This window comes from Falco cherrug, chromosome 9 (assembly GCF_023634085.1).
Source record: "Falco cherrug isolate bFalChe1 chromosome 9, bFalChe1.pri, whole genome shotgun sequence".
Lineage (NCBI taxonomy): Eukaryota > Metazoa > Chordata > Aves > Falconiformes > Falconidae > Falco > Falco cherrug.
In genome coordinates this window covers 37,544,888-37,563,423 of record NC_073705.1, presented here as the reverse complement: position 1 = coordinate 37,563,423, position 18,536 = coordinate 37,544,888, and the positions used below count along the sequence as shown (strand labels likewise).

General features: G+C 41.0%; 1 protein-coding gene across 6 annotated transcripts in view; it reads right to left on the bottom strand.

Moving 5' to 3' along the window:
* MICU1 (mitochondrial calcium uptake 1) overlaps nucleotides 1-18,536 on the bottom strand; it is a 105,781-nt gene that overhangs the window by 34,411 nt on the left and 52,834 nt on the right. For 4 of the 6 annotated variants that reach the window (XM_055719640.1, XM_055719642.1, XM_055719641.1 and 1 more), the window contains 4 exons: nucleotides 16,998-17,063; nucleotides 15,602-15,716; nucleotides 7,248-7,330; nucleotides 1,979-2,176 (listed from right to left, as the gene is read on the bottom strand). In XM_055719640.1, coding sequence (XP_055575615.1) covers nucleotides 1,979-2,176; nucleotides 7,248-7,330; nucleotides 15,602-15,716; nucleotides 16,998-17,063 — 462 coding nt within the window. The remainder of the gene's footprint in view (nucleotides 1-1,978; nucleotides 2,177-7,247; nucleotides 7,331-15,601; nucleotides 15,717-16,997; nucleotides 17,064-18,536) is intronic. The other 2 variants (XM_055719643.1, XM_055719644.1) reach the window with 1 other exon arrangement.

Genomic DNA, 18,536 nt, shown 5'->3' with positions numbered 1-18,536 from the left:
CAGAACGACAAACAGAAAAGTCAGTTACTTTATCATGAACTCTGGAAAAAATTGTTTGGCAGAACAGAACTGTTACCTTTGCCTATGTCAATTTCTCAGTTAAAATGGGTATTAAAAATGCTAAGCACAGCATGGTGCTGTGCTCAAGGGTGCTGTAATTCAGTAATAATGCATTTATTATACTCATTAACTTACCAAGACATAAATACCTTGTACTGTCCCCAACTAATAACTAACTTGTTAGAAAGGCAACTAACATCCACCAGCAAGACACACAATTGACTGTAATCACTAAAACCTAAATTAATACTAAACTGTTGCAGGAGGAAAAGAACAAGTACCATGAAACTGAAAAACACCCCATCGCTTCTTAATGCGGTAAGTGGGGACCCGTGGAAGGAGCACAGGACTCCAGCACAGGGTCAGAAATACTTCAGTGACTCCCCATTGCCGACCCCTGGAGTGAACATGGCAGCGAAACCAGAGCAGGACAGCAAATGAGGATAGAATAATTTCCATTTCCCTTCCCTTTGTGTTTGAGTTTCAGCTTATGTTTCTTAGCTTTGAAAAGTATTTAATTTGTTTCAATTTGCAGAGGCACTGAGGAATTGACATTTTCCAGTTCACAAAGAACACTGCCTTTAACCTGTGTATTCCCCATGCAAATGCAAAGCCATACCCCCTGTTTTTATGACTAGTCAAATAAAGTCAGTGAACTGGACAATTCCCTGCATTAAAAAAATAGTCCTTGGGTTAGTTTCTTACTGAGATTCATAAAACCCCAAATAAAAAAGGGAATAAATTCAGGTTAAGTTTGCAATGACTTACTTAGTAGGAACTTAATAAAATGCTTTCATTAGCTGGATCACACAACCTGAGCATGCAGACATTCATACATCAGACTGAAGCAGTACTGAGCTCCAAATACTGTTGTCTTAACAGGTTATGGTTGTGGAGAGATCTTGTGCACAAATCCTCATTTCTGATGCAAACAGAAGCCTGGCTTTCTCAAGCCAGGTTGAACCTTTGAGCCTGCTACAGAGAAGGGCACTGTTTCTGAGTCAGCTCCACTTGCGAGCCAAGACACAGACCGAGGAGTTCCCAGTTCCTGTTTTTGTACTCACTTTAATTAAAAGAACCAAAATTTTGAAGCTTGATGCTTAAGTTCAGGCTATGTGACTAGGAGCAGGAGATGTGGAGCTGCTGTTAACTCATAGTAATGCCAAGAAAAAAGACCTTCAATTCAACTGGAAAGTAAAAAACTCTGAAGAGATGGACAACATTTCTTATAAAGCACATTAATCCAGGAGTGAATAATGGAGGTCACATAAAAGAACACCTGTTTAGCAGGATTCAAACACAGCTTGAACACTTACATAGCAGAAATATTCAGATTAGTGAATCAAACAAGAAGACAGGGACAAAAGCAGCAATGAAGAGTTTTAGGAATGTTATAAACCCTGGTCCTTCAGGGCACAGCTTGCTCATTAGGGCCAAGATAAACCTTTCTCAGTAATGTAGCAACAAAATATTCACAGCCTCTATTATTTTTTTCCTAAATCATCTCAATCATCTCCATCAGCAGTGCCAAGGCAACAGCAAGGCAAGCACCATGTGGAGGGACATGCACCCAGGATGTGTTGGCTGCTGCTGCAACTCTGCAAGAGCAGCTACTGACAACAGCTGGAGACAGAATCATAGAATCATTTAGGTTGGAAAAGACCTTTAAGATCATCCAGTCCAACTGTTAACCTAGCACTGCCAAGTCCACCACTAAACAATGTCCCTAAGTACCTCAGCATGTTCCTGGGGGTGCCATAGGCACCAAAATGCTCATCAGAAATTTAACAACAGGTTTGATATGCGAGTCCTATGAGCAGCAGCTGTAGTAATTCCCTTTGAACCCTTCCCGTACTCTTGCTCTTGCAGCACAGTCCATGCTGCACTGCCCTCCCCCATACGTAAAAATATCCCAAACCTCAAGCTTCAAGATGTCATGCTGTAGTTTGCGCTGGAAGTCAAGGAAGTGGGAGATTGTCAGCTTCCCCTTCAGATCCGCCCCAAAGAAGTATGTTGTCAGCGCAGAGTTGAAGCCAGTTTTCAGCGTGTTCCCTGTTGTAGAGCGGTCTCTGTGGCGCATGCCCATGCTGGTTTGGGAACGAATGATGCTCTGGACCTAAAAATAAGAGTGAAGATGTTAGGATCAAAACCAACACTGGGACTTATACTAGTCAAGTATTGATACAAAGTACTCCAAGCTCAGCTGTGTTATCCTATTTTTTTTTTCCTGAAATAATTCTTAAAAGACAAGGCAATTCAAAACTTTGGCTGAACTTAGTCATTTTTCAGTCCTCTCTAAAGAAAGAAGAGCATCAAATGCTTAAAATGAGTTTTAAGAAACAATTCACCCCGTGTGCAGATTTGCATTCTAGAGCCGATTCTACGCCTGGTCAGCAGAGAGCAGCTTGTTCCCAGCAAAGTCACAAGGAGGAAAGAATGCAGAGGCAATCATGGGGGGGCGGGGGAAGCCTGCACACGTTTTTGAGCTTCCACTCCTACTTTACGGCACATCCTTGTTAGCTCACACCAACCCCAGTCAGCTCACATTGCATTTCCTTTTCCCTTCTGCACAAACCCAGGGGTTTTCTACCCAAGGACAGCCCCTTCTTGCTGCTGCCACTCTCATGGCTAGCAGCTCCTCCATATCCCTGGGACTGTGCAGCAAGCTGAGCTGCAGGTGGGGGCTGACCCGCCCAGAGCAAAGGGCTCTCCAGAAGCCCTGCGGGTTGCATCAGCCGAAATACAGCTCCAGTGGCAGAATAACAAGTAATGCAGAATTATCAGAGTTACCAGCAGACTGGGATATTCGCATGAAGACAGCCAAGTATGAAAGCACACCTAACAGCAGTCTCTCAATGTTTTCAACAAACCACGCAGGCAACCAGCCTCCTCCTCCTCCCCTGAGCTTGCAGCAGTGCCCTGTACCTTCGCAAAGGCACCGCTCAACTCGAGCGGATGCTACAGCACAGTGCAAGGAGACACAGACAACTCCCCTGTCTACTCTGATGTGACAAAAGGTTGAACTTGCAGGATGCAACAGCCTGAAAAATCCAAAAGTTTGTTATTTTTAAGGGTCCTTTGCTAATTTAAAGGGGCAGCCAAGCCAAATGCACACTTGCCTAGTCTCTCCATCCCCAGGCACCCCATTACCCCTTCCCATCTGAATGATTATTGCTGGGATATGAGAAGCCTGGCTTATTCTCTGTATAACAACGGATCTCTTCCAACAAGGCAGCAGAAGGACTCATATTAAGTACGACGAGTGTGAGAAAGGAAGGGAACAAAAGCCACCCAATACGCTGCCCTGCACTCAGCGTAGCCTTGACAGCACAGGCTTCCTGAAGCTCCAGCAAACACCACTGCTTTGTCTTCAGGCTCTTCCTCCTGCCGTCAGAAGTTGGGAAGAAGAAAAACAGCTGCCAAGAGCTCCAACTGTCAAAAGGATGCCAGAACCTCGTTATCATGGTATATGGCGTGTTCAATTTTTTCTTAACAAGAAAGTGAGCGCTGAAACAACCCCAAAGGGGATGCTCTAGAGGAGCATGCCGTGTATCACTGCCGAGCTCACCTTGCTTGAAACGCTGCCTCCAAACCACAGACTACTATTCTTCCACTACAAGGAAAACCAAGTTGAGCCAGAGAGGAAAAAAACCCAAACCCAAAAACCCAACAGAAAAAAGGTTTGGGGGCTTTTTTTTTGGGTTTTTTTTTTTTTTTTAATATGCACTGTGATGTGAGGAAGGATTTTTACACTGTAAATAGCAACTTCTTATTTTACTTTGTGCTCTACTTTAACTGCGAGCTCTGCATGCACATTTTGGAGGCAATTATTTATAAACTTTCTGAAGCAATGCAGTTTATGGCCAGCTTGGAAAATTGCCCCTGTTTCTGCAGAAGCAAGTGTTTATCACACTGCAGACTGTTCGATAGAGCATCTTTTCCTGGGTGTTATTTACACAGCATCCTACGCCCCTCTTTTTCTTTTCCATCTATAACAAGCATCGGGCAGTTTGAAAATCCATCTGTGGGCACTGGGGCCAAAATTATTTGGCTGGTTCCTATTTTGGGTAATCCTTCTAATACCCAGAAAGGCAGGCAACCACTGCAAGAAGTTGTCCTCCAGCCCAGCCGGTGTTGTCCTCCCTCACAGCTCATCAATCGTACAAGGCTGTGAAGCACAGAGATGCTTCACTGTCTTTTATACTTATTTCAGTGTGTTTGTGATGTTCCATCTTTTGCGCTAGACCAGCAAAAAAATAAATTAAAATACTTAATGGTTTGAAGAAAAATCATGAGTAACTGCCTGCAAGTTTACCACTTCTCATCCAACTTTTTAATTAAAAATAGAAGAGAAGACTAACAATTTAGATACTGAAGGATGAAAAGTTGAAGATGATACTGATGCTGGCACCAAACTACTCAGTGCTATTCGCTAACCATATGCATCAACTGGAAAAAAAATATCTGAGGCTCTTCAGTGAGGCCTAAAGAAATTCAGTATTTTCTTATTAGGTAGTTAAAGCCTCCAACTTGCATATTAGCTAAATTACTGCAAGTAATTTTCTTATTCAATATCATTGGGTTTTTCAGACATTAATGAGAAGAGGGACCTGCTGTTTCCAAAGACAATGTTTGTGTGTGTGGGAAAAACAAAGAAACAGAAAAAAGTACAAGATTAATTTCCACATGCTCACAGCCAGTAGGGACAATACGATGCTTTTGAGATGACCCTTCTCCTTCTTTTTCTACACATTCTCACCAAAACAACGCCGCTCTTTTAAACTGATGCCACTTCTAGCAGCATATTTCCCTGGAGGAGCCAGTTCCAGCTGCTCCTGCCAGGTAAGATGTTTATGGGACAGATCTGCAAACTCTGTCATCCTTCATGCTCTTATTGAGGCATTTCCATAAGGAGTGAAGAAAAGTATTTATCATATGAATTACTGTGTGTGTTATATACATGTATAATGTTATATATGTGCTTCTTGCTGAAGCTATGTGTTTGCTTTAATCCCGTTTGGGAACTGCAGCAAATCCATTACAGCGATATCTGCAAAAATATTGTCAGCTGCTTCTCACTTTCCAAAACAGCTCCTTCATCCTCTGACTTGAAAGCTCTGGAAGATCAGTCCTCATCAAAATATTCAGATGCTAACCAGAAATTTTATTCCTTTATATAGAGGTAGTGACACATGTAACAAACTTAACAAAAATACATTCCCCTTCCTAAGAATTTTTATATGACTTAATGCACATAACTTCCCTTTCCTTCTGGATGATTTAAGAACATCTATTTCCACTTTGTACTTTCACCTTCATAGTGCTTCTGAAACATTCAGCCTCAATAAACATTCATTCTTACTTTACATGGCTAATAAAAAAGCCAAACATGACACCTGTGTTAATACCTTGGTGTCACTGCATTTTCAGTGGGCAGTTAACTGTTCTCCACTTTTCTTAAATTCATTTATCTCCTAATTGATTTCACTCTAGAACATCAGTAACTACTATAAAATACCTTTTGAATTGTTAAATATTATCAGATTGCTGCAGTGGAGTGCTATATTCATGCACTATGCAAACAGAAGGAAGAACAGTATATTTTTAGTGGGAAAATAGGAAACCCAGAATTTTTCATAGCTAAATCAGTATTTTCTCCGAAGGCAGTGCCGAACAGCACAATAACTTGGACATAGCTGTGTATTCAAATGTGTACTCAAAGGAAAATGAACAAACTCCTGGATTTACATTACAAGCTGTCACATGAAGGGCTATCACATTGGAGATAAACATACTCCATTCTCCTTACGGAGTCCAAAGTTTGCATCTTAAAAATGTGCAGTTAACCAGATATATTACACAGCTCTGGAGCAAACTCAAAATAATGACATCATACCCACAGGTAATAATTTAAGGAGGATGACAGCAAAAGATTAGAAGGGGGAAATTAATTTATCAGACCTGCTTTGCCACTAGTTCTTCCCATTTATAGCAAGTGCCCCAAGCACGACCTCTCAGAGACTCTTCTGAAGTTAACTAGTCATTCAATCAGCTGATGAGCAAGAATTTGTAACTAGATTATTGAGGTCTGCTTTGTTCTCGGACATCAGTACACAGCTTTTCACCTTTTACAAATACGGATGTCCTCCAGCATAAAAAAAAACCCACAAGGGCAGGTTATTTCTTAAACCAGAGTCTTGTTTCCTTTGCCCAGAAGCAGCAGCTTCCACTTGCCCACTAAACACACAGCTTTGAGGGATACGGGGTTTCAGAAATGCCACATGAATATTAGCTAGATCAGTGGTGTATCTCCCCTACCTTGTTCTTTGACAACAGAGATGGTGACTCCTGAACCAACTGGCCTGTTCCCGCATTTACTTTTCCTTTCATGAGTAGAACATGCATGGAGATTTCCTAATATACGGCAACTTCAGAATGTTTGTAAGTTTCCATAGCCTTAAGGCTGTTTCTATATATGCAAGAAAACCATAGAAAACCATACACTTATGCCTGGGGAGGTCAGATCTCTTTCCCATTGACAGCTTGAGTCTTCAATCTATTCTCACTCTAACACAATCACAAACCATAGCTTACAGAAGGACCTCACCGGTATCAGATAATGCAGACTAAGCTCATTAAAAAGCCTGCATCAAACTCCCTGTGGATGAAACCTTGTAAGAACTAGGGGAAATAAACTGATGAAAATATATTCTCAATAAACATGTTTTTAGACTACACTGAAGTGGCTAAATTCTTCTTTGAAATGGACTCACTCTTGTTATTCTCTGAAGACAAACAAAATTAAGGAATGCAGTACAAGCTGTGAAAGAAAGTGGGATGAAAATCCTACAGCATCACTAGAATGAAAAAAATTCTTTACCTTGGAGATGACATATTGTAAAGATACCTTGGTGGCAAAGTAACAGGAAATCAAGAGTTTATACTTAAAATTGTCCTGGCTAAATGAAAAATTATGTCTTGAAACATCCAGTTTAAAAAAAAAAAAAAAAAAAAAGCAGGCACTGAGGCAACACAGCAGAGCACAGAAGAGCATAGAGCTGGTTTACTTTTCAGATGTAAACCAGCACTAACCACAAATATAAAACACACAGTAACGTCAGAGAGGAGTGCTGCACTTCTGGCTAAGATGCTATAGCATCAAGAAGTCAACCGGTCATTCAACTTGCCTGCTCAAACTCTTCCATGTCCACCTCACCATCACCATTCAGATCAAACATCTTAAAGGCAATTTCGAAATTCCTCTGGGGAGCTGCAGGAGAAAAACCACAATAAGAAACAAAGACCAGTTAACGAAGACACAAGAGCTCAATTAAAAAGGCGCAAGTTCAAAGTTACTTTAATCAAAAGCAATTTTCCATAAATCTTGCCATTTTACTAAGAAAATGCAGCTCTTGGGAACCCCTAGTTACAAGCTCCATAGTGATCCTTTTACCAAAGGTCTTGACAAGGAGGTTGGAAGGAAAAGCTGTTCCTTGAACAAAATTTATTCCATTTACAGGTGGAAAAAGCATGAAAGAAAGACACCATCTGATATTTCTAATGACAATCAACAGAAAATTATGTTGCAGCAAGAGCTCAAGCCTGCTCCATACAGTATGATACCAATTTGGCCAGAGGACGTTCCTCTGGTGCTGCAGAGCACTCTCCACGCTTTGTGAAGCAGTTGGTGGGTGAGGAGCAGACCTGAACTTTGGGTAATTCTATTCCACACTCAACTCTTGTCTCACTGCACAAATTTAAACAAATCATTACCAACTCTCTCTCAGTCCAGTTATGACATTGAGATAACACACAAGCTGAAACTCACCAGGCTGAGATGCACTTGAGACAACATGGTACCTTATTTTTCATTGCATTTAGTCTATGTTGTCATGGTTTATTTAGAACTCTGCAAAAGCATCACTTCACAGCCACCCATCACAGCCCAACCACGCTCTTTTCCCTGCATCCCACCAAGGAATTTCAGTACGTTTTCATTTTGGACTCTGTAACCCATCACCATTTAAAGTTACAACATAGTACCACAGTATTTTTCCAAATTAAGTTAATATATGAGAATTTATCTTGCTCTGCTACTTTCAAATACATACCACCTACAGGAATTTTGGTGTTTGCTGGGGTTTCTAGGGAGTGCTCTAGACTACGACGAGTGCTTAGGTTGTAATTTTAAATGATCAGTTAAAACTTAGCCCCTTTTTTTGTTCTGGAGATGGCTCCCCCCCAAAAGAAATCTGGCAGCAGGATGTAGATCACTGGCGAGGCTCATCCCCCTTCAACTTCACCTATTGCAATCAACTATCAATATTTCTTGCGGATGCTCATTACAAAAAGTAATGAGTTTCTGCAACCACCCTCCTGTGTTAAGGCACCTCCCAGACAGGAGTGGGGAGACAGAGGAATCACTCAGACAAAAAGAAATTAATATGAAATTAACTGAACTGGATTTTGTACATTAGTTACAGCTTCAATTTAAGACTAGGAGACTTTTACATCATGTTTTCCCTTCGCTGTAATAAACTGTAGCACTTTATCACTAAAAGATTCAGCAAACATTCATGAGATCACTTTTTCCAATCACTTCATGCCTTAAACAGCTGTTTAACATTAAGCTCAATGGCAGGAACGGCCTGTCGCTAGCCACTTGATATATACAGCACATACAGTCCTGCCGTTATCATCCCTGGATTTCCAATTTCCTTGTGCCAATTATTTGGGCTTTAAGTTCCAAACACCTCGTGCCTAAGTGATGCCTCCTACAGAACCATGGCAATCGCCAGCAGCACGCGGTGGGTTATCTTCTCTTCCATACACAGCCCTGCAGCAGAAGCCATGCCTCCACCCAGCTCTGCTGTCCTGGCTGCTGGGATGAGGAGACCTTTGCCTGCCATCTCTCATTAATTCAGCATTAGCTGAGCTGTCATCGGGGGGACTGGCTGTCCCCAACATCGACTCCATAAGCTCTCCAAGGATGCAATCTAATTAAAGGGATTTATACCAAAAACCTCCTCTGTATCCATCCATCATTTCCAGTGATTAACTCCCCATTTCCTTGAAGAGCAACAATATTAAGTATCTTCCAACTACCCTCTTAATGTTTAAATAACACATCCAACTTCATTCGCTTTAATTGCAAGTATAGGCTGGACATGAATCAAAAGCCTGGACACAATTTCTTGTTAGGCCCCAAATCTAGCACGGCATGGAAAGAGTCCCTTCCTCTATGAGGAAAAGGAGGACTATACAAAACTCTAATCTAGTTACAAGATGCTAGAAAAAGAACAATTTACACATCTTTCCTCACCCGTTTTCTCTGCCAGGGTATAATGATGTATATGCTGAGATTTGAAAATTTGTTACTCCTTGTTAAAAAATGGTGTTTGGGTTGGGTTTTTTCCTTTTAAGAAAACAGGTAATACCATGTCGCATTCACACAGACACAGGGTGAACAGAGAAAGCAAGATACTTAACTTACCCCTCACAAAGGCCATTTCCTTCCTTTTCCTTCTCTAAATACACATTTTCAAGAGCAATTTATCAAAGCCTCAGAGGAGAACATCACTTGCAAAATTAAAATTAACAGTTCAGCATCAAAAATTTGCAGGGTCAGTATTTTCTAAGGACAGGGAAGGAAAGTAGCTTTTAATTAGCTAAAGAAATGAAGTAATTCAGTTTGCCAATAAGCAACATAGGCTGTTTCTTCCTGTGATCTGCATATCTAATTCCACATACTTGTAACAACACTTAAATCCAAACATGAACCTGAGCCAGGGCAACCAGAGGGCACTGAAGACAATTAGCTCATCCCGCTCCTGCTCAGGAAGAAATGTTCATTAAGATTTATGTCCCTGATATCTGGGCAGTCTGAATTTACTAGTCTCAAGTGAGATGATTTCTGCCTCTCCTCTTGGGTGTGATGCTTCTGACCAGGATTTATTGGGGAAGAGTCATCCCGACGGCAGCTAACCCCCCCTTGCCCACCCTGCCCCATTACTTGTGGTTACATCAGCCTGTACAACCTCCATTTCTCTTCGTCCTCTTGTACATACACCTTACAGAAACTTGCAGATCATAAAAGCCACAGACACCAGTTTGCCTAGCTAAGCTTAGCCTTTTTGTCCTCCCTCTTTTATTCTGCTCTCCAGTTTTACCATTCTCCACTGCAGCTTTTCTAAATTTCTCCATTGTCTGCTTAATTAAGATGCCTCAAAATGAATGCAAGATTCCTCCTGCAATGATTATCAAAACCATTTAAATGACTGTTTGCTTTTAATACAGCGCAATGCCTGTCTTCACAAAGGAAACTCATTTCTGTAATTTCCCCAAGTGCTCTGCTGCATTTCCAGCTTCTTTGATTTTGTGACCTATCTCCTCGCCATCCTTTTTAACATTATCAAGAATCAAGAGTTTATATTGCAACTAATTTCCCTTGGACAACGAATAAGGAACTGGTCAGGGCAACTGCAGTTTCTTTTCTAGCTTTATTTCTAGTCTTTAGATGTTCAAGAGAATACAATGACTTCCTAATGATTCCTCAAAATCATTAATATAAATGAAAACATGCTACCGGATACCAATTCATCAGTTACCTATTCCTAGCTTTGAGATATATGTAACTATACCTTGAAATCTAGATCATGTTGAAATCATTCTGTAGATCCATGGTTCCCCACCAGCTTTACACACCAAGTTCCTTTTTCAGCTAATCTGGGAGTTGGTGCAAAGGGCAATTAACATTTTTCTCAACTCATTTGTTCAAATCAAGTATTTGGGAACAGAAAGGCAATAAAAAAAGCAAAAGCCACACACAGTAGCGTTACGAAGATGACCAACCTCCACCAGACAAACAGATGATAAGCAGCAGCACTGACCACTGAAAAAAACCACTCAATCCATCAGTATAAAGCCCCAGGGAATCTCTGAGAGATTAGATGGATTGATTAGGCATCTTTAAGCCAATTATGTATTTTTAAACTATTTTCAATTATCCAATGGACCAATTTGCAGCACTCAACTGCTCTTTATTGCCATTTATTGCCACCAGAAGCAATGCATTCTGAAAGGCAATAAATGCTCGCTGATGAGAAATGCCAATTTTGCTATTTTTGTGCTCACATTTGATCTTCTGTTTCCCCCAAACACAATATTCCACACTTGAAGAGACACCTCCCAACACGTCTTTCCCTCTGACTCCTATTGCAACTCATTCAGTATGTGGTTGCACACAAAAATTAAGTGTCTGTAGAGCATCCACCTCAAGCAGAGATATTGCATTTTAGGAAAACTGGTTTTAACACACTTTTGGAGAATAAACATTCCTCCCTTCAGATGCAGTTGAGAATTTCTTTGACGAAGTAGAGTGATTTTTTGGTGATGTTACTTAGAGGAAGTGAAACTTCTGGCTACTCATTTGAAAAAATGCTTCCCTGAAATAAGGACTCTGAAACAAGCTGTGGAAGTGCCAGCTCCAGATGAAGGCCATTAGAATCTGTGCTCTACAGGGAACCCCTGGAGAAAGAGGACACCCACACCCCAAACACCTACAGGTTCTGGGATACTGCTATCAGCCACACAAAATTACTCTATTTCCTAATTCTATAGAATGGCAAGTAAATTTCTGGAATTTCTCAATCAGGCTAACAAGTGCTGCACACAGACTAGTCCTTCCCCACTGCAAATTTACTGTCCTCTGATAGAGGAGACTGGTGGAGATCCATCAGCCCATCCCACCATGTAAATACAAGGGATGAAGAGATGAACACAGAAAGACCAAGGGAAGACTGCAGGCGGAGAGGCTGGTAGAGCACCCCATTCCCTAATGTTGGTTTTTGAACTGGAGAGGTCAAGCTCCGGTTGAAGGAGGCTGAAGACACTCATGTCAGCCAGCAATACATATTCAAAACAGCCACAGCGCAAACACACCCTGGAGATCGTGCCACCAGTGCAGGAGAGCATGCCATACTGCCTCTATTGCATGACCCACACACCACTCAATATCTGGCCAGTAAACAACTGCCAGACCTAGATGGCTTGGGATTTACTTCCTACACAGAGGAAAGGAAAAAAACCCAGTGAATCTACCCTAGGCAAGAGGCCTCTTGCAGGCCAGTACCCTAAGGGACAGCAGCATGCAGTGCTCTAGAACGAGCCCACAGGAGAGGGAGAAGGAGCTGCTGGTTTGCTGCGAGAGCCCTGGGAAGAGAGTAATTACTTTGGCTTGAGCCAATGCTATTTAACTCCGTTCCAGGAGGGCACATCAAGACACAGTGACAGTCCAATTACAGGAACAACACCAACTTATTCTTTTAATGCCCAGCTCCCTTCAGTACCTGTTAATCAAGCAGGCATTAGTGCGCCTGGACAACAGACCACGTTTGCTCTGAAATTGCAGTCACTGATGATGGAAAAGCTCTTTCTTTACTTCCTCCACCTGTTCTGCAAGTTGAAAAGCAAAAACCTCTTTGGTCAGGGAAGCGATGTCTTTGCTTTCCTGTGACATTTGAAGGACCCAGGGGAAATCACATCAGTGGTTTGCTTATCCTGTATTTTGCTCATCTTTCCACCTCTGCCCCAAAACAGGAGTGGCTGGAGCAATAGAAGTGATGGGGTATCCTCAAGGCCATTCAGCTCTCATTGCCTTTAATAGAAGACTGACTTCCTGAAGCAGTTAAATGCTATTTTATTAGCAGTTTTAAAAATATATTTTCACAAAAACACAGCAACCGATAAGAACAGACAGTGCTAGAGCGAGAAATCACTCGTAAATAAAATATGGTGACAGACTTCATTTTCTGTGCAATACGCAAACAGCTCTCTGCAAGCAACACACAGATGAAGCCTTCAGCCCTCTCTCCTCATCTCCCTCCCTTGCAGCTGCCACATGATTCCCATTTCAGAAAATAGAATTGAAGTGAGCTCAGCTGAAGCTGCAAAGACAAATTAAATGAAAAGCTTTGGGAAGCACTCTCAAAGCCCAGCAGTGCTTTTGGTAGGTCCAGGGAGATGGGTATGAACCATCTCAGCAGACTTGCTGAGCATGATCCTCCCAAAAAACACAATAATAACACAAACCCCTTTGGGTTTCTTGCTTTCAGAGGTTATCATTGATCAGTTTCGAGTTCAATAAGCCAGACCAGACCACAATTGATCTCTCCCCATCACTTCTGAGCACAGCAGAGGATCATCTCTCCCTCCTGCCTCCCACCCCCAGACCCGATCTCACACTCCACCTTCCAACTACCCTGCTTTACTGCACAGACCACCACCTTCTTTTCTCAGTATTTAGTGGCTCTGAGCTATTTGATGTAGTCTACAGCTCACTCTTGTCCAGATACCTTCTTAATGCTTGGGTTATTAAAACAACACAGTGAGAAAACCAATATCGAACTGTCACAATTAACAAGTAGTTTCCTCATTCTATTTATTTCCCAGGGAAAAAAAAAATACAATCAGGAACTACTGGATTCCTGCGAGGTAGTGCTTACCAACAGGAAAGTAAACCAGCATGGCGAAACAGTGAATTTTCTACCTAGCCACAGGACAAGGTTTGTTTGGGAGGTTTTATTTGCATAAAAGCAAATGCTTTAAAAATGAAACCAAAACTCTTCCTCTGGGGAATCACCGTTTGACAGTAGCTCCAGAGACATTCCTCCATCTTCAGTAACCATTCTGCAAACTCCCCAAATACCTAAAATTCAGCTTAAAAGTCACGGAACACTTTTTTTGTCTTTTTTTTTTTTTTTTTCCCCTTTTTGAAAGTTCCTGCCTTGCCCACCTTTCACATTGTTCCTCAGAGCACACACCACCCAATTCTGTCTCCTCTTGTTAGTTTGATTCCCCAGTAATTGTGAACATGTTTAAAAACCTGTCCCTTCCGCATAGCCCTCAAAAACAAGGCTGGCTGCTACTCCGACACAAAGTGGTCCCTTTTATTCTCACAAGAAATACATTAAACCAAAGCAAAAACAATTTCTCTTTCTGCTGCCTATGGAAGCATATTAATTTTGCACCTTGCATACTTGATTAGGAGGTTGTTCACCACCAGCACAGCCATGAAACCAAGGTCATGAGTGTTTTCTAAGCCACATTCAGTAATGTGATACAACAGGTTTGAGAGTTCATTGTCATCTGTGGAGACTCAGATGAAAAGCCCTCATCACACAAGTGAAAATACCTTAGGTAATTTCAGCATAATTAAAGTCTTAAGAGTCAGTTCTGAGACTCATTCAAACAAAAAAAGCAGATTAAAATCATAAAACAAATTCCCTGGCTTGAACTCTCAAGCTTTACCTCCCAGTATTTCTTTTTGTGACATGAAGGTCACTTAACATGGTTTCCCCCAGTCCATGCCCACTTGACAACAAACAAGACCTTGAATGTTGCTTCTCCCCAGTAACGTATCCTCAGTAAATGAAGAGCTGCCTCTTTCATTTGTCTATGTTACAGCATGCAAGAACACAGGGGAAAATAAAGTGCCCATTGCTTTTATAAAACATCAGTGAATTACCCAGCTGACTCCCCAGACAGCACAGGGCAGGCAACAACAGCAATCTGTAGTAAACTGGGAAGCATCCAGCTTTTTAATTCCTGTAATCAGGTCATTGTGAAATGGATACTTGCAAGATTAAATGGCCAAACTCTCTCTCGCTCTTTTTTTTTTTTTCCCCTCGGGGTGGAGGGAGAAGTCTGAAAATAAAATACCTCAACTTCATTTGGACAATGGCATACTCCCCACTAACCAATATTTTCTAATGGGGCTGAAAAATAACTGGAATGTCTGTTGACTTTCCTGTTGGTGATGCAGCACCTTCCAAGTGGCTAGAGAAGCTCTGCAAACAAGGTTTTGAACTTGCTTTCCCCATTAAGAAAGTCTAGAAATGCCATTTGACTTTACCAAAGGCTTCAGTTTCACTGTTTCTTGCCAACAAAGGAAACTTTGATGTGCCAGCACTTCAAGTGCAGAAGACTTTGCTGGAACAGATTTGCAAAACACAGAAATACCAAAAATGCAAGTCAAGTGCAGCAGCGTGAAAAGACAGAAAGTATCTCGTGATATTTGTTGAAATGTTACAGCTTAACTTCTCTCTTTATTGGATTACATCAGGCACAAGCCTGAATATACCCAAGTGAAAATACAGCGGGAAAAGAGAGTTTGCATAGTCTTGTAACCAGTGAAGAGCTGGAAAGCAATATTCCTCCAAACACAAGAAATATCGTATACACACATCTCCATTTACAGTTTTGAACAGCAGGTCAAATGACTCATTTAAAAAAAAATGTGCGACATTCTAAAATGACAAACAAATCTTCAGAAGTCATCGATCTGCTTATCTTTCTGAACCACTCAAAGCTAAGTCTAAACCAGCTGAAGCAATAGCAATTAGTCATTCAGCTCCAGTTTCAAGCAATCAAGAATTCCTTTTAGGGAAACGTATGTAGACAACAATAGCAACATCATTGCTTGTAAACCTTCAAAACTTAAAAAAAGCAGTAACTGCAGAGAAAAAAACCCCACTGTACTTACTGGAAAGGACCGTTGTGAGGAAGATGTAGTCAGAAAAAGAAATGAGTCCACATTCTCCAAGTGCATAAAATATGCTGTCCTCATCAGCAAACTTCTCTCGCTCCTGGGATAATTTCTATTTATTCATCCGATGCACACCCCAGAAAGAGAAAATAAAGCAATCAATTAAATAGAGAAATGGAAGGCTTTCTTTGCATCCTTATCACCAACAAGCCGTTCCACATACACACACACCCCTACTATCTCCATTCATATTCAGTAGACCTTTTCCAGCCTTCAAATCTGCCAGAAATTCTCTGCAAAGATCGGTGCTTCCCCATCTCAAATGAGAGATAAGGAATTGTGCAGTATTAATTAGTTGGTTTAGCCTAGCTGAAATACAGGTAAATAAAACTGTGTCCCTTATGCTTAAAATAGTCTGAATCTTTGAGAGACAGTGTTATGAATCAGATCTTTTAATACAGGATTCAAAAAGAAGTTATTATATTTCACTAATACCTACAGTTATTGTAATATATATTATTTTAGTTATACTTTGCTGTAGTTTTCTTGGCTATTGGTATTTCACATTAATATAAAGTACGATCAAAGTTATTAAAAACAGGTAGCTAAAAAAAGAACACAATTCAGGAGTGTGTTTAGTAAGCTCACTAGGAGGACTGGGACCAATACCAATCTCAGTCCGTGTCTCTCTCTTGCTCCAGTTCTTTTTCAACATCTTGTTTTAATAGAAAATACTACATGTGTTTTATCAGCTCCTATCTTTTACTAATCTAAAAATCCAAGTCCCTTTGATCTGCAGAACCTTCAAAGACTGGAAAGGATCCATAGAACTGTTAGGAAATCCACACCAGTGACCCATTTTAAGAACACGGCAGGAGGCGGCGCACACACACACACACAAAAGAAAAATGAAATTAATATATAGGAGAGTAGGTGTGGATGAGGTTATTTCACAGAAACCATATCATGCAAGCACAGAAGCATGGTGAAAAGCAAGGCTGAATTTAGGAACGGTTTTAGGAAAAACCACCAACAAACACCACCACACCAGGGTCCAGCTACACAACTGTCCCCCACTGTTACCTCTGTCTAGCGGAGATCCCATCATATACAAGATAAAGGAAAGAAAACTGGTTAACCAACAATAAAATAAGCAGGCAAAACATAACATCAAGTTGATTGGTTAGACTGGCAAAGAGCAAGAAAGTTTCGGAGCAACCAGGTCGTTGCTTTGATTGGGCACCGCTAAGAAGCCTAAGTAGACATCCCAGCAAGAGTTAGCATGTAGCCTTTCCGGGTCAGACCCACTGTCTGCAGCTGATGTCTCTCATCCACCTCAGGTTTTTTGTTTTGGGGTTTTTTCTTTTTTGGGGTTTTTTTTGAGAGAACTCACCATTGTATGTGACTGCAGAGTGGGGATGAGCTCAGCTAATAATTTAGATGAAAATTTAACCCGTATCTGGCTCAGAAACCACAAGAAAAGAGACAAAAATAATCATATAGATCACCAAAAATACAGTTTCCAGGGGAAAAAAGTTCAGCTCTATTGATCAAATAACCCCCTTCCCAGTAGCTCTAACCTTTTCCATCTGGAGAGTATCAAGAATTTAATAAAAGGCAAATCACTAACAGCAGACAACATGCTAATGGCATTCATTTCATGCAAGATAATTGCTGTTTATGCTTACAGGATACCAGGTTGAAGGATCATTTACTGAAAAAAATGTTTTTGCTTCCCTTCCCATTGAGGTAGATCCAAAGCAAAATTACACTGATGCTTACGTTAAGGACAAATAAACAATGTCTCATTTTCCTTTAAAATGAAGGGAGGATTTACGGAGACAGTTTTCTGCGATTGATGCTGGTGGTGTTGCCAGCATCTCACCTGCTCGTGTGATTTATCACTGCTATCACTCCCATTGCCTGTCTTCAGCGGCTTTTATGATAAACTAGCTATTAGCATCCTACTTCACTCGCTCAAAGGATCCCATGAAAAAGTTCCAGAGGTTGGTTTATTAGTTTTTCTGCATTTCTCTTCTGCACTTAAAATTCACAGTCAGCATCAAAACAGCTAAAAATATTCCTCATAAGCTGAAAACCACATCCATAGAGTAACAATAAAAAGAGGTATTAAGTTAGTTGCTCTCTGAAACACAAAGGTGTAGACAGATGGGAGGGAGAAGCATTTACTCATTTGCACCTTACTTGGAGCAAACAAAGTAAAAAAATGTATTTATTTTAAACAAGCATATACTTGTCAGAAACCTGGGGAAGGGGAACATACACTAACTATGGTGTTCAGGCTGCCTGCAGCTACTGGGAAAGGGAATTTCTCCCACTGATCTTATAACAGGAGAAACAACTGACCTGACTGATAAGATTTCCAGGCTCCCAGTGCTAGGACAATCGTTTAGAAAAATTAATTATCCTCCCATTTATTTTCTTCTGGCTCACTGAGAAGCTGCATGTTTGATTGCTTTCCACAAAGTACGTGAGAAGCTCACCCTACTACAGGAAAGGCTGAAAGCACCCTCATCAGGGGTTGTTTCCCACCATTAAACATTGTATTTACAGAATTAATCCCCAGGGGGCGGAGAAAGAAGCAACCCCAAACCAATCTACCTACTTTACAAAGCACAACATGGACTGCTGTGATCCTCCAAGTTCAAGGTGGAGAAATCCAAGGTCAGTTCTCACTAACATCTAAAACCACTGTCCATAGTCCTCGAGCTTCTTTTCCACATCCTACTGTCTATCATCTCTTCTCTACCATACTCTATCATCCCTTCTAGCCAGAAGGGTAATGCATAGGATCAGAAAATGTAGGGAAAGATCCTTTTCCAAGCCTTCATCCTCTTTTAGAGACATGTGTCATCTTGACAAATCAGTTATTCCCACAATTTCATACAACTTTCACATTTCACACCCTTTT